A 14,970-nucleotide genomic window follows, 5' to 3' on the forward strand; every position below is an offset into this window, starting at 1 on the left:
CTCGCCTAGCCGGTTGCTAGGCAACGGCCGGACACGTGCGCGCTCACGAGGGCCGGGCGCGCGATCGTCCCGGCGGGGGCGCGCGGCACGCAGGCCCTCCTGGAACCCAAGACCGGCTGGTGTGTGCACACTTTCCCCCGCCGGGAGTCCGAGACCCTGACTCCCGCGGAGACGACCTGGGTTTTCTCCTCTGAGCCTTTTGCGCTCGCAGCTGTAAAATGGGATAATACACTTCCCACCACAACCAGGGGCCATAACTCCTGTAGCTCCTCGAAGGCGGCCAGCGCTTCCCATCTGAGAAAAGTGCTGATTATCATTCCCACTTGACAGATCTAGAAAAGAGAAATGAGCCCAAGGTCAAACAGTCTCAAGATTCTAACCAGCGGATTCCAATGTGAATTTCTTTAACTCCTGAGTCAAGAGTTTTAAATCACTGTTTGGGACTCCTGGGTGTTTCAGTCCGACTTCAGCCCAGGTCATGATCTCACGGTCTGTGGGTTCGAGCCCTGCGTAGGGCTCTCTGCTGACAGCTAGCTCAGTTTCTGGAGCCTGCTTCAGATTCTCTCTCTCTCAAATAAATAAAAAACATTAAAAAAAATTTAAATCACTGTTTACATATATAACAGTTTTAGCACCAAGCCCCCTTATAGACTGAAGTAAGTTCACTCATCATCTCTCCAACCTGAGGATCCAGCATCTAGCCTACTGCTGGCCAAACAGTAGGGGTTCCTGGGCACAGGTTTGAGAAACAAATAGGGTGATTCCGGATCCTCGAGTTTGGAAATGCGACATTTTTATTGAGCTATAATCTACAAACCCCCGAATTTACCTATTTAAAGTGTGCAACTTTGTGTGATTTTTAGTATAGTCATAATGCAACGATATTCATAGTGCAACTATCACTGTTATCTCATTTTCAACTTTTTTGTCATCCCAAAAGGAAACCCTGTACCCACTAGACTCACTCCGCCTTCCCCCATCGGCCTAGCCTCTAGCAACCACTAATAGGCTTTCTGTCTCTATGGATTTACTTCTTTTAAATATTTTGTATTAAATGGAATCATACAATATTTCTCCTTTTGTGTCTGGCTTTTACTCAGCGTCATGTTTTCACGGTTCACCCTTCCTCATCCCTTCCTATGGCTGAATAATATCACATTGTAGGAATGGACCACATTTCGTTTATCCATTGACCCAATGAGGGACATTCGTTTTCACTTTTTGACTCTTCTGAAAACTGCTGCCCTAAACGTTCCTATACACGTTTTTGTGTGCAACATATGTTTTTGGTCCTCTTGAGTAGATACCTAGGAATGAAATTGCTGAGTCATACAGCCTCTGTATGTTTAACCCTGTGAGGAACTGCCAAACTGTTTTACGCAGAAGCTGTGCCATGTTCCATTGCCTTCATCAATATATGAAGATTCCAGCTTTTTAAATTTTTTTATTTAAAAGTTTTTTTTGCTATGTTTTTATTTATTTGTGTGTGTGAGAGAGACAGCATGAGCAGGGGAAGGGCAGAGAGAGAGGGAGACATAGAATCTGAAGCAGGCTCCATCCAGGCTCTGAGGTGTCAGCACAGAGCCCGACACGGGGCTCGAATCCACCAACCGTGAGATCATGACCTGAGCTGAAGTCGGACACCTAACCGACTGAACCACCCAGGCGCCCCTCCAGTTTTTTAGTATCTTGACTAACACCTATTATTTTACTGTTTTTTTTTTTTTTAATAATAGACATCTTAGTTGGTGTGAAGTATCTTGTGGTTTTTATCTGCATGTCCCTAATGCCTGGCTAATGATATGGAACATCTTTTCATGTGCTTTTTGGCCGTTTGTGTATCTTCTTTGGAGAAATGTCTATTCTAATTCTTTGGTCATTAAAAAAAATTTTTTTTTGTCTTTTTACTGTTGAGTTGTAAAAGTTTTTTTTATATATTCTGGATATAGCCTATTTTACATATAATTTCCAAATATTTTCTCCCATTCCATGGTTGTCTTTTCAATTTCTTGGTAGTGTCCTTTGATCCACAAAAGTTTTTAATTTCAGTGAAGTGTCATTTATCTACTTTTTCTTATGTTGCTTGTGCTTTTGGTGTAATTTTAAAGAAATTATTGCCTAATCCTAATAGACTTGAGTTTGAGTGTTCTTTATACATTTTGTCAGATTTGTGGTTTGCAAATATATTTTTCCTAGTCTACACTTGTCTTTTCTAATTTTTTTTTAATGTTTTATTTATTTCTAGGAGAGAGAGAGACAGCATGAGCAGGGGAGGGTCAGAGAGAGAGGGAGTCACAGATTGAAACAGGCTCCAGGCTCTGAGCTGGCAGTCAGCACAGAGCCTGACGCGGGGCTCGAACCCACGAACCGCGAGATCATGACCTAAGCGAAAGTCGGACGCTTAACCGACTAAGCCACCCAGGCGCCCCTACACTTGTCTTTTCTAAACAGTGTCTTTATAAGGCCAAACATTTTTAATTTCGAGGAAGTCCAATTTGTTGATGGGTTCCTTCTGAAAATACCCACTGTGTTAGACATCTAGCATCCTTTTTGGTTGCCCTATGTCAGAACACCTTTATTATTATTATTGGAGAGAGAGAGAAAGAGAGAGAATCTTAAGCAGGCTCCATACTTAGTGGTGAGATCATGACCTGACCCGAAATTTAGAGTTGGATGCTCAACCGACTGAGCCACCCAGGTGCCCCACACCTTTATTATTATTAGAAAAATTCTCCAAAACTGGGCTATAAGACAAAAAAGAGCCACATGTCCTTTTAGAGAATAAGATAAATATCCATGAATGATTTAAACAACCAAAAAGATGAATCAGGGATGACTCCTGGGGTTTTAATGAGGCAACTAGGTGGTTGATCTGTAGTGAGGGAAAAGAAGTTTCGAGGGGGGTAATCAAGGGTCCCGTCTGGAATGAGTTAAGTTCAAGTTGCCCACTGGCATCTATTCCATGTCAAGTCAGCGGCTGGATAGGAGTCAAGAGCACAGGGATGAGGTCAGCCCTGGTTAGTCCATAGAATCCAATGCACAACAGAAGAAACAGGTGGGAACCCTCTTCCACCCCAAATCTCCCTCCAGCCCCTGCTGTCTCTTTCCTCATCTGATCCAGTCTCCTTGACAGACTGGTCTGAGTGTCCTTTTACCTCACTTCCCAAATTGCCACAATATGGCTCCCAACCTAACAACTTATTCAAACTCCCCAAGCAAAGCTCCCAGTGACTTTACGTTGCCAAACCTAGTGAGTCTCTTCGGTCTTTATCTTACTTGTCCTCTCCATGGCTTATGATGGTTCTAATTGTATCCTCCTCCTTGAAAACCACTTTTCATCCTGTTCCATGACATGTTTTCCTAGTACATTTCTTTCCCGCCTAAGAGTGTCTTCTCAGTGTTTCAGACTGTCATCTCCCTCTCCCTGTTCTGTTAATAGAGGTGGACCCCTGGACTCCGCGGCTACCTTACATGTCTCTTGTCATCTCTTGTAGGCTTACAGTTTTCTTAACCACAATGTACAGATGGCACCCAAAGATGGCACAGTTTACAGACATGGCACCCATGTCTCCAGTTCCTTCCTCCAAGCTCCAAATCCAAATGTCCAAAGACTCACTGTCCATCTTTATCTGAGAGTCCCATGACACTTCCAACTCACCATGTCCAGACTGAACTCTTCATTCACCTGAGCCCTGTGATCCTCTCTGCTTGTAGCACCACCATTCATCCAGTTGCCCAAACCACCAACTCAGTCGCAGTTCTCAGCGCCTTCTTCTCCGCCATCCCCATATCCACTCAACCAGCATCTCCTGGGAGCTTTGCCTCCTACAAATTTCTCCAGTCTATCCACACCCATTCATCTCCACAATCACTATTACCCTGGCTCAGATGCTTGGTTTTGGACATGTTGAGGGTGGGACATTCCTGTGGAGATGTCCGTTAGGCAATTGGACATTTAGATCTGGGGTCTGAAAGAGAGAGACATTAAAGTCTGAGGAACATGGATCAAGGATGGGGCCCTTGGAGACATGGCCATTAAAGGACCAAGAAGGAAGATGATTTGGCCTGAGAAGTCATGGTCAGAGGGCCGCAAGGTCTCAGGATATTATTATAGAATAAAGAGGAAAAAGAGGTTTTCAAGAAAGAGGAAGTGGTTGGCATCACTGCGTATCATGGAGGGGTCAAGTAAAATGAAGGCTGAGAGGAAGCCAGTAAGGTTGGCAACATGAGGCCACTGGAGACCATATTGGTTCTCACTTGCTGCCATAACAAATGCCATAAAGCCAGGCGTGTAAATCTACCAAGTTACTATCCTACAGTTTCTGTAGGTGAGAGGTCCAGTATGGAGAAACTGGATTCTCTGCTCAGGGTGTTACCAGGCCAAAGTCAGAGGAACAGCTGGGGCTGTGTTTCTCACCTGGGGTCCAAGGTCCTCCCCCAGGCTCCTTGGTTATTGGCCAAATTAATTTTCTCCTCATGCTTTCCACCTAGCACCCTCCCTCTTCAAGCCAGCAATGGTGGTTGAGTCTTTCTCATGCTTTGAGTCTCTCTGCCTTCTTCTTTGTTTGTAAGGGCTCGTGTAACCACATTGGACCCACCTGGTAGTCAACCTTTCTTCAGGTCAGTGGGGTAGTAACCATTAGTAATTAACTCCACCTGCAAAGTCCTTGTAATGTAATATAATTATGGAAGTAAACACCAGAGGGTGAAAGTCATGTGGGCAAAATTCTGCCTACCATGGACTTTGCTAGAGAATTTTTAATAAATTGTTAGGGTAAAAACCATACTGTGGTGGTTTGGGAAGTGAGGTAAAAGTGCACGTAGACCACTCTGTCAGGACGTTTGGATAAGAAGAGGAAACAGACAGCAGGAACTGGAGGGGGACTAGGGATTAAGGGTGGAGGAAGGGGGTTTCTCTTTTCTGTGTGTGTATTGGGTTCTGTGGACGGCCCCAGTCTGACTTCCTCCCTGTGCTCTTGACTCCTATCCAATTGCTAACTTGACATCAAATAGATGCCCAATGGGCGTCTTGAACTTAACTCATCCCTGTTGGGACTCTTGATTTCCCCTCTCCAGACTCCTATTCTCTCACTGCAGATCAACTACCCAGTTACTTCACCAAACTTCCAGGATTCATCCCTGATTCCTCTCCTCGATTTACCTCTACATAAGTCTGGTTCTGTGGACTCCATCTCCATCCACTCTACCCTGGTCCAAGCCACCATTGTCTCTATCTAGACAGCAACATAGCCTCCTAACTGGCCCCTCTGCTTCCATCTTGGATTCACACAATCCATTCCCCACTCAGGGGCATGTCTCATTCTTACTTCTTAAAGTACACCAGTGCCTGTATTCACCTCCCTACACCTGTCCAGCAGTGCCTTGTCACACTTGGGATAAAACCCAAATTCTTTATCATGGCCTCAGAAGGCTCTCTGTGACCTGGCCTCTGCCCACCTCTCTACCCTACCCCCCCACCCCCCATTCTCTCGCTTTGCTCCAGCTGCATGGCCCATTTCCCATGCTTGGCCACACCAAGAATGGCCACACCACACCTCACTTTTGCCTGAGGATTTTTGCACTAGTGTCCTCTACACTTGGAGCACCCTTTCCCCAGATCGTCCCACAGCAGACACCTCCTCAGAGAAACTGTTCCTTATCACTTAAAGTGTCTCACCTACCACTCTCTCTCTATCCCATCACCTTGTTTTATTTTTATAGTTCTTATTACCTTACGCTTTCCTGCGTGTTAATGTGTCTACTGTCCGCCCGTTGCCCACCAGGACACCAGCAATCAGGGCAGGGTCCTTGTTTAACTTCTTCACCACCATTCCCAAGACCCTAGAAGAGTCTATTATTCAGATTACGAATAAGTGCCCTCAACAAATAACTCTGGAGCACAGACTCCGGTTCTAGGCCTTGGCAATGCAAAGACACAGCTGAGAATCCGATGATGTTCAAGGCCAAGCAGAATGGAGATGACGCCTTTGACTCACCAGAGTCACCGTGGTTATCGAGGCCATCCCCGCACACTGGCACTGGCATGCTTCAGAAATTTCCAAAGGTAATACATTTTGAGAAACCTCATGCCAGCCTGACGCCTACGCATACTCACTGTGACCCTCCCCAGAAATTCCCTGTGGGGCACTGACCCGCAGCTCCTGTAAATCATCTATTCCTGGGGAGTTATGCCTGTCAAATCTGGGCTTCAAAATTTCTTCTAGTCAAATCGACAAGCTTTTTCCCAGAAGAACTGGCAAAGATGTGTGTGCCTTCCTGTGTGTGTCTGTACTGAGTCAGGCATCTACCCACCTTGAGGGTAACCTCAGCGTTTCCTTCCAGTCCCGCTTTTGCCCAGCCTCGTGTGGCAAAATATTGAAAGTGTTTTCTGGAGAAAAGCTGAGCAATGATTTTGCCATGGGCGGGACGTTGATCACTCTTTTCCCTCACAACTGGCCCCTTATATATCTCCCGGAGGCCATAGCGAGCATACGCAGCCCCAGAAGCTGTTGCCAGAGCAGGCCTCGCGTGCTCTCTCACCATGTTCTCCCACACAGGTACTACGGTGCCCTGGGGCCTGTTTCGTGAGCGTGGCCTTGTCTCGTCAGATAGAGGAGGCTCTGGAGGGGTTCGGCCAGTGGTTGCTCAACAACAGCTTCAGTGGTTGCAACTGGGGTAGGCAGGGGGCATTGGGCCACGTGGCCCACAGCATCATTCTCTTTCCCCAGGACCTGCCAGGTTTGCCCTGTTTCTGCTCTGCTGCATGGAAGCTTCGCTGTTCTCCCACATGGCGCCCACCCGTCGGCTACCAGCAAGTGACATCCGAAAAATCATCTTGGAATTACGGCCTCTGTCTAAGCGACTTCTGGAAGACTACGTAAGTACCCTTATAGATTTCTTCTCCAGGCTGTTTCTTTAAAATGCCTTCCATTTGCCCCCAGAAGTAGCCAACTCTTTTAAGACCTCAAGCTAGGGCTATGGATACACCAGGAAGGGATGGGAACAACTAGACAAGATACAGTGGAGTTTTCATGAGGGTTGGAGGCAGAGATTAGCCCAGACAGCCTGAGGTTCAATAACTCCTCATGTACTATAGGATCTGCTTTAGTAGGTCTGTTCATCCTTAGCATATTTGGTTCACGGTAGTGTTATGAGGATTTTCCTGCCTGCAGTGTGTCCCTAACGACAGGCCATCTTGCCTGACCATTTAGGAGCCGCCAAAGGTCAACCTCCGCTGTAAATGATGTCCCAGTGACTGCAGGACATGAAAATCCTCTCACGGGCATGGAGAGTCTCTCTTACTGCAGAGAAGGGCAGTGAACAAATTGGGTGTCTGTTTGCAGGCTACTTTATTGTTTAATTAGGACCCAGTCTGCTTCTACCAGAGGCTCTGCTGAGTCTGACCCCATTGGGAGGAAAGTATGAGGCTGAATAAATGTAAATACTCTTCCATTGTCTCGGAGTTGCATTCAAGATGGAACCTCTCAGGCAGCTTTGATTAAACAAACAAATAAAAACCAAAACCTGGAAACAACTCATGAAATTGGCCTTGCTCTTCCCTTCCACCCCCTGACATTTAAACGTAAGCCTTGGCTTTTATGGGCACAGAAACAGAGGTTGCTATAAGCCCAGGTGACTCAGCAGTTCAGGCTGGTGAGATCCTGTTAGCATTTCAGCTGAATCCAAAATCTCTTAGTCCTTCGGAAGAGGGACAGGAGAGGGCATGGTCTGGAGTCCTTGGTATGTTTGGAAAAATTCTCCCTGGCACCTTGGAGGTCTTTCTGGACATGCACACACCCCCTCAATGAGCTGGGGATACATTGGCTCTAATCCAGAGTCACAAGGAGCAAGAAGCAGGACAGAAACTCAGATGCTTTCCCATTCCCCCTCCCTGAGCCCCAGAGCAGCTGAGAGAAGACTCCTGGGGAGGTGTGTGGAGGCCTTGGGCAGATGGAGCAGGGGAGACAGGATGGAGCAGTGCTTATCGGCATAGGCTTTGGAATTGCTGCCACCATGGGTTAGAATCCTGGGTCTGCCACTTGATCTTGGCCCAGCTCTGCAAACCAACTGATCTTCAGTTTCTTCTGGGAAAGGCGATAGTGATGACCACGGCCTCACAAGGCAGCGGCACCGATTACATGAGATGGCAAGGAGGAAGCGCCCGCCCAGCCCGTCACAGAGGGGGCATTCAGACGTTAGCACTGGGGGTTCTAGCCGTTACTGCAGACGTAATGCTCACCCGTGTCTCCTCCTCGTCCCACAGCAGGAGACGGGAGTGCCAGCATCCAACCATTCCTCACTCCCGCTCCCGTGTCTCACCTCTGACTCCCAACCGCCACACATCAACAGTTCTGCCATCCTGCCTTACTTCAGGGCGATCAGACGATTGCCAGACAAGAACACTATCGATAAAATCATAGAACAGCTGGACAAACTCACATCTCAACATGAACCAGAAACAGAAGTTTCTATGCCTGCAGACAACTTTCAACGTAAAAGCTTCATCTTGACCGTTTTACAACAGTTCTCAGCGTGCCTGGACGGCATGCTTAAATCATTGAACTCTGGACCCCAGTAGGTCATTCAAGGCCATCTGGCTGAGCTATTCCTTCTGGAATGGTGGAAATGTCTTAAGCCTTGAGAAAACATGACTGGCAGGCTAAGTGTGACCGCTCTGCTGTAAGTTATCCAGTAAATTATCCCAATGAATAATTTCAGTGAATCCTCAGATGGGCTAGTCCCAGGAGGACTGAGGTATAAATGTGTGAATTAACTTGAAAAGATGTCAGGTTATGTCATTGTTCTCCATCTTGGCATTTATAGAATGTTTTTCCTCTGCAGACTTAAATCATTATGCCTTTGTGAAGGCAAAAGGCAGCACCTGTGTTAATTTATTGTTTTTTTTTTTAAATTGTATTGAGCGTGGTTAATGCTCCTCGGGAACTATTTAATAAATTATATTGAATTTTTCTCATAATCTGTTTTGGATTTTGTGAGGGGGTTAAAATCAGTGGCTGGGAATCCAGGCGGGTGGTGGGTGGTGGTGTGGCTGAGGGAGCGTGGGGCATGCTGTGGAAATAGATTCCATTTCTGCCACTGCCTTTCTCCTCATGGGACAGGCTCAGTAGCAAGTAAGAGTAATTCTAGCAGCGACAACCATTTATCTAGCATTTTCTTTATGTCAGGCCATGTAAGTGCCATTACTGTCCTCTTTTAATAGGTGGTGAAACTGAGGCAAGAAGTCATTCAGTGACTTGCCCAAGGCCACACGAGCTGTTACGCAGTGGGACCCAGACTCAAGCTTGCCCTTCACTATTCTGCCCACCCTTTGTCCCTCTCTGGGCAGTGACTTGGTCTTAGAAGCACTTAATGGCGTGCCTGGTACCGAGCAATCATTCTAGAGTCTCCTGCATGGTTCCAAACTGGATTCCTGGTGCCTCCGCTCCTGCAAAGTCCTATTCCATCATCGCATCCATGACTTCTTCATGGCCAGGGCCAAAGATTTTATCATTTGAATGAATGTTGAGTCCCAAGTTGTTAATGGCTCTTTGAGATCATTTGGACTAATGTTTCTCAAAGTCTGGTCTCTGGGCTGGAGGCATGGGCAGCACCTGGCGGCGTGTTAGGGACGCATATGGGTGGGCCCCCCTCACACCTACTGAATCAGACGCTTTGGAGGGGCAGCCGGTGACCTGGGTTTTAAGAAAACCTCCAGGTGATTCATATGCACGCTTAAGCCTGAGAACCACGGATCCTGAGTTGACCAACACCTTCATCTTATTTGGGGGAAGATGAAACCCAAAGACATAGTATGACTTGCCCACATTCTCATATCAGAGGGGTGAGGTTGGGACTCTGAGATATGCAGCTCACCCGGGAATTCTCATTCTTAACTCCTGCGGGTATTTCTGCTTCAGCCCCTCCCTGGGCTCTGAGACTTCCACACATCACAGCCTCCAATGACAATGTTTTGGGCAACCTTTCCAAAAATATCCACTGTGGTGTTCATCTATCATCCTTTTTGATGGTCCTATATCAGAACACATTTACTATGATTAGAAAAATTACCCCCAAACTGGGAAATAAGGCAAAAAGATGACCATGTGTCCTTCCAAAGAGTAAAATAAACATCCACTAGTCTGTAGTGATATAAATAAATGGAGGGAAAGGGAAAAATGTTCCTTACAGAACTCTAATGAATAAACATAGAAGGAATGAGAAAAATAGAAAATCACTGGGCTGGCTCGGTTAGTAGAGCAGGCAGCTCTTGATCTTGGGATTATAGGTTTGAGCCCCACATTGAGTGTAGATATTACTTAAAAATAAAATATTAAAAAAAAAGAAGATGTTGGTCATAATTGCTACAGACAAAGATCTACAGATGAAGGCTAAAATTAATGGATGAACTGCGAAGAAACAGGAAATTTGCATCGCATCGAAGTATCTTCCCACAAATATTTACTAGTCATTTGGCAGTTTTAACATAGGTCTACAAATGCTTTGATATTTCTCTTACAGGAGGCGGAGGGGAACTTCCCTCCTTTCAATGTAGGCTGGATCTGTGATTTGCTTCTAAAGCACCGAGCACAGGAAGGCAAGACAGCCACACACGAGGGAGAAAGCAATAGACGGCACCTCTGAGCAAGGCAAACAGACTAGTCAGTGGATGTCAGTCACCCCTGACCTGCCTCATCTCTGTGGGACTCTTCCCCCAAACGCATGCCCAGTCCCTTCGTGAGAAAACACCAGGCAAACCCAAGTCAAGGGACATTCTACAAAATCCCTGACCACAGCCCTTCAAAAGTGTCCGGGTCAGGAAAATCAAGGGAAGACAGAGAAGCCTCCACCTGGGGACCAAGGAGACATGAGGGTTGAATGCAATCTTTGAGGATAAAAGACAACAGTGGAAAAACTGGTGAAAATCCTAATTAAGCCCGCACTTGTGTTGATTTCTTAGTTTTGATCCGTGTACCACAGTTATGTAAGACGTTCCCATTTAGGAGAAGCTGGGAGAAGGGTATATGACAGCTCTGTACTCTCCAGAACTTTTCTGTATAACTAAATTTATTTTAAAATACAACACTTATAAAGGGGCGCCTGGGTGGCTCAGTCAGTTAAGCTTTTGACTTCGGCTCAGGTCATGATCTCACGTCTCGTGAGTTCGAGCCCCGCGTCGGGCTCTGTGCTGACAGCTCAGAGCCTGAAGCCTTCTTTGGATTCTGTGTCTCCCTCTCTCTCTGCCCTTCCCCAAACCTCTCTCTCTCTCTCTCTCTCTCTCTCTCACGGTCACTCTCTCTTGCCCTCTCTCTCTCTCTCAAAAAGAAAGAAATATTAAAAAAATAAAATGAAATGAAACACTTGTAAAACGCCACTTCTTCAGTTCCACGAACCACATTTTAAATGCTCCAGAGTCACATGTGGTTCCTATACTGGACACCACGAACATAGAACATCTCCATCACCATGGCAAGTTCTCTCGGGCAGCTCTGCTCTCAGGGAATCGGGCTTTCTTTGGCATGATTTATTCCTGAGTAGGTCCCCGCGTCTGTGAATTTGTAGAAATTGTAGAAAATGTGTAGAATTTGTAGGAAATTGATAAGGTACAGATCATTCCTCTCTGGTAGAGAAGTAACCCCAGAAGTGAAGAGGGTTTTATTGACGGTGAGGGCAGCTGAGCATCTACCTTCCCATTTTATTTCAGTGTTTATTCCCCTCAATGACGATGGAAAGACTGAGAAAATAAGATGTTACCTTCATGTATTATCCTTTCAACTCATTGTGCTGTGCTGACTGATTCCTTCACTGATGAGGTAAATAAAACGTTGGCATCTAAGTTACCTGGAATTCAGCTACCAAGGACCCACATGTAATTAGAGTTTCATTTGATGATAATCTGCCAAAACCTAGAAAGAGGCAAAAAGACAATCTTGGCATTTTGTCAGAAATTTTGTATCTCCTCCATCAACTCATTTCCACGGTATGTCTTGTGATCAAGAGACTCCATAATAATGACTTTTTAAAAAATCCAGTGTTACTGACTCACAGAGGAAAGGAAAATAAATATTCAAGGGTCACAGAGAAGCAAAAACTAATATGATCTAATATGATATGATTAATATGACCTCTTTATTTCAGGGGACACTCTCTGAAGCTGAGTAAAAACTTAAACCTGCCCAATTTATAAAGGAAGAACAGGCAATATCAGGCTTTAAGAAAAACATTTTTAAGCAAGGTCATCTTCTTGTTCTGGAGAATTAAGAGGTGAGAGGGAAAATAAAAAGGAAATAGAAGGGGCAATCAGATAACGAACGAGGAGAAGGAGAGAGAAGAGAAGATGAAGTGGTTAAATGTAAACTAAGAAATCAAATAGCCAGTAAATGTGAAACTAGGCCGAACCTTACAAGTAACCAAGAAAAGCAAATAAATAGAAGGTCAGATCAGTGCAGGCTTTACACACGATAAGGCTTGATGGCGGCGACGGTGAGAAAGGCCTATTCAGCCACTTCCGGAATAGGTGTCTGTCTCGTAGAGGATTCGTCCTGGTGACCCTCTCCTGCTATTCTGTCCTGGTATAATTTCCTAAGGAGCTGATCACAGACTGGACACAGAGCACACACACACACACACACACACACACACACACACGGGATCTAACAGTATTCGTGATAATATCAGAAACACACACGGAAACCCATGTCAGTGGTCATCTGAGGAAAGGTGCCAAGGCAGGACTCTCCATGCCAAAGCCTCACCAGCAGCCAAGACTGTGAGAGGCAGCGGGGGTGCAGGGGAAACCGAGGCCAGGCCCGGGTCCCCGTGGAGCAAAAGAGAGGAGGAAGAATGGCTGGTGGCAGCATCTTAGACAGAAGTGCTTTTCTTTTCTTTTTTTCATGTTTATTTATTTTTGAGAGAGAGAGAATGTGTGTGCATGCAAGCGGGGGGAAGGGCAGAGAGAGAGAGGGAGACACAGAATCTGAAGCAGGCTCCAGGCTCTGAGCTGTCAGCACAGAGCCCGATGTGGGGCTCAAACCCACAAACCAAGAGATCATGACCTGAGCTGAAGTCGGACGCTTAACCCACTGAGCCACCCAGGTGCCCCCAGATCCCAACTTTCTTAATTTACTTACTCAAGGGCCCTGGAAACATTCTGCCTCCAACAGCATTGGTGCTAATAAGAGCCGATGTTCTCAGGTACCAGGTTCTGGTTCTAGGTTCTGGTCCTCAACTTTCTGTATGTGATGTAACCTTAAGCAAATTATGTCATCTCTCTAAAGTATACAACTTGGTAGTGTGTGTGTATATGTATGTGTGTATGTGCATGTGTGTATATATGTTCAGAGCTGTGCAGCCATCACAGAAATCTCATTCCAGAACATTCTCAGCACCCCCAAAAGAAGCCCTGTACTCCTTAGCAGTCATTCCCTATTCCCCATCTGCCTCCAGCCCCTGGAAACCACTAATCTACTTTCTTTTTTTCCTTTTTCTTTTTAAGTTTATTTATTTATTATTTTTAGTAGTCTCTACCCCCAATGTGGGGCTCAAACTCACAACCTTGACATCAAGCAAGAGTCACATGATCTACCAATGAGCCAGCCAGGTGCCCCACCTCTAATCTGCTTTCTGTCTATGGATTTGCCCATTCTGGGCACTTAATGTAAATGGAATCCTACAACATATGGCCTTTTTTCTTTTTAAGTTTATTTATTTTTGAAGGAGAGAGAGACAGAGCCTGAGTGGGTGAGGGGCAGAGAGAGAGGGAGACACAGAATCTGAAGCAGGCTCCAGGCTCCAAGCTGTCAATACAGAGCCCAACACGGGGCTTGAACTCGTGAATCATGAGATCATGACCTGAGCTGAAGTCAGACACTTAACTGACAAGGCCACCCAGGCGCCCCCACCCTTTTTGTTTTTTTTAATGTGTGGCCTTTTTTATCCGGCTTCTTTTACATAACGTAACGTTTTCAAGATTCGTCCACATAGCACGTGTTGGTACTTCATTCCTTTTTATGGAGGAGTAACGTTTCAGGGTATGGATATGCCCCATTTTATTTGTCTGTGCATCAGTTCAAGGACATTTGGGTTGTCTCCACATTTGGCTATTATGAATCATGCTGCTATGAATTTTAAAATCAGCTTGTTTGTTTCTGCTAAAAAGGTAGTTGTGATTCTGACAGGGATTGCACTGAATCTGTAGTTCACTTGGGGGAGGGGCGGGGGCGAGGGTTCTGCCATCTTGACAATTTTGTCTTCCTGTCCATGAACACAGAATGACTTTCGACTTATTTAGATCTTCTTTAATTTCTTTTAACATTGTTTTAATTGAGTTGAAATTCATAGAACATAAAAGTAACCACCTCGAAGTGTATGATTCAGTGGCATTTAGTACTTTCCCAACGTCATGTAACCAACACCCATGTTAAGTGCTGAAACACTGTCATCACCCCAAAAAGAGACCTCCATACCCATCCATTAAGCAGTCACTGCTACCCTCCCTCCCCCACTGGTCCTGGCAACGCCAATCTGCTTTCTTCTGTCTCCATAGATTTACCTATTCTGGGTATTTCATATACAGAATCAGACACTGTGTAGCCTTTTGTGTCTGGCTCCTTCACTGTAGCGTGGTGTTTTTGAGGTCCATCTACATGGACCAGCACGGGGTCAGTGCTTCATCTCTTTTTAGGGCAGAATAATACTCCTCACCTCTGTTCTGTGGTTTTCAGGGTAAAAGTCGTGCACTTCCTTGATTTATTCCTAAGAATTTTCTTCTTTTTGATGCCATCTTAATTTCTCTTTCGCGCTGTTTCTCTTTTTGCTAGTGTCCAGAAATGCAGAGGATTTTTGTGTGCTGATCTTGCATCCTGTGACCTTACTGAACTCATTTAGTGGCTCTAACAGGTTTATCTGTGTGTGTGTGGTGTGTATGCATCCTTCAAGAGTTTTCTATATATAGCATGATGTCATCTGCACACA

The 14,970-nt window shown here is 45.6% G+C and overlaps 1 protein-coding gene across 1 annotated transcript; it reads left to right on the forward strand.

Moving 5' to 3' along the window:
• The first annotated feature begins 6,541 nt into the window (after positions 1 to 6,541).
• IL31 (interleukin 31) lies at positions 6,542 to 8,578 on the forward strand. The gene is made up of 3 exons (XM_039233835.1): positions 6,542 to 6,557; positions 6,729 to 6,877; positions 8,264 to 8,578. The coding sequence occupies exons 1-3, from the start codon at positions 6,542 to 6,544 to the stop codon at positions 8,576 to 8,578; spliced, it is 480 nt and encodes a 159-aa protein (XP_039089766.1).
• Positions 8,579 to 14,970: the final 6,392 nt, after the last annotated feature.

The sequence above is a fragment of the Hyaena hyaena genome, unplaced genomic scaffold (genome assembly GCF_003009895.1).
Source record: "Hyaena hyaena isolate Hyena2069 unplaced genomic scaffold, ASM300989v1 scaffold_0, whole genome shotgun sequence".
Taxonomy (NCBI): domain Eukaryota; kingdom Metazoa; phylum Chordata; class Mammalia; order Carnivora; family Hyaenidae; genus Hyaena; species Hyaena hyaena.

Coding starts and splice junctions, on each gene's coding strand:
- IL31 (XM_039233835.1), top strand. Junction 6,878..8,263: donor AGCGACTTCTGGAAGACTAC/GTAAGTACCCTT, acceptor CTCGTCCCACAG/CAGGAGACGGGAGTGCCAGC.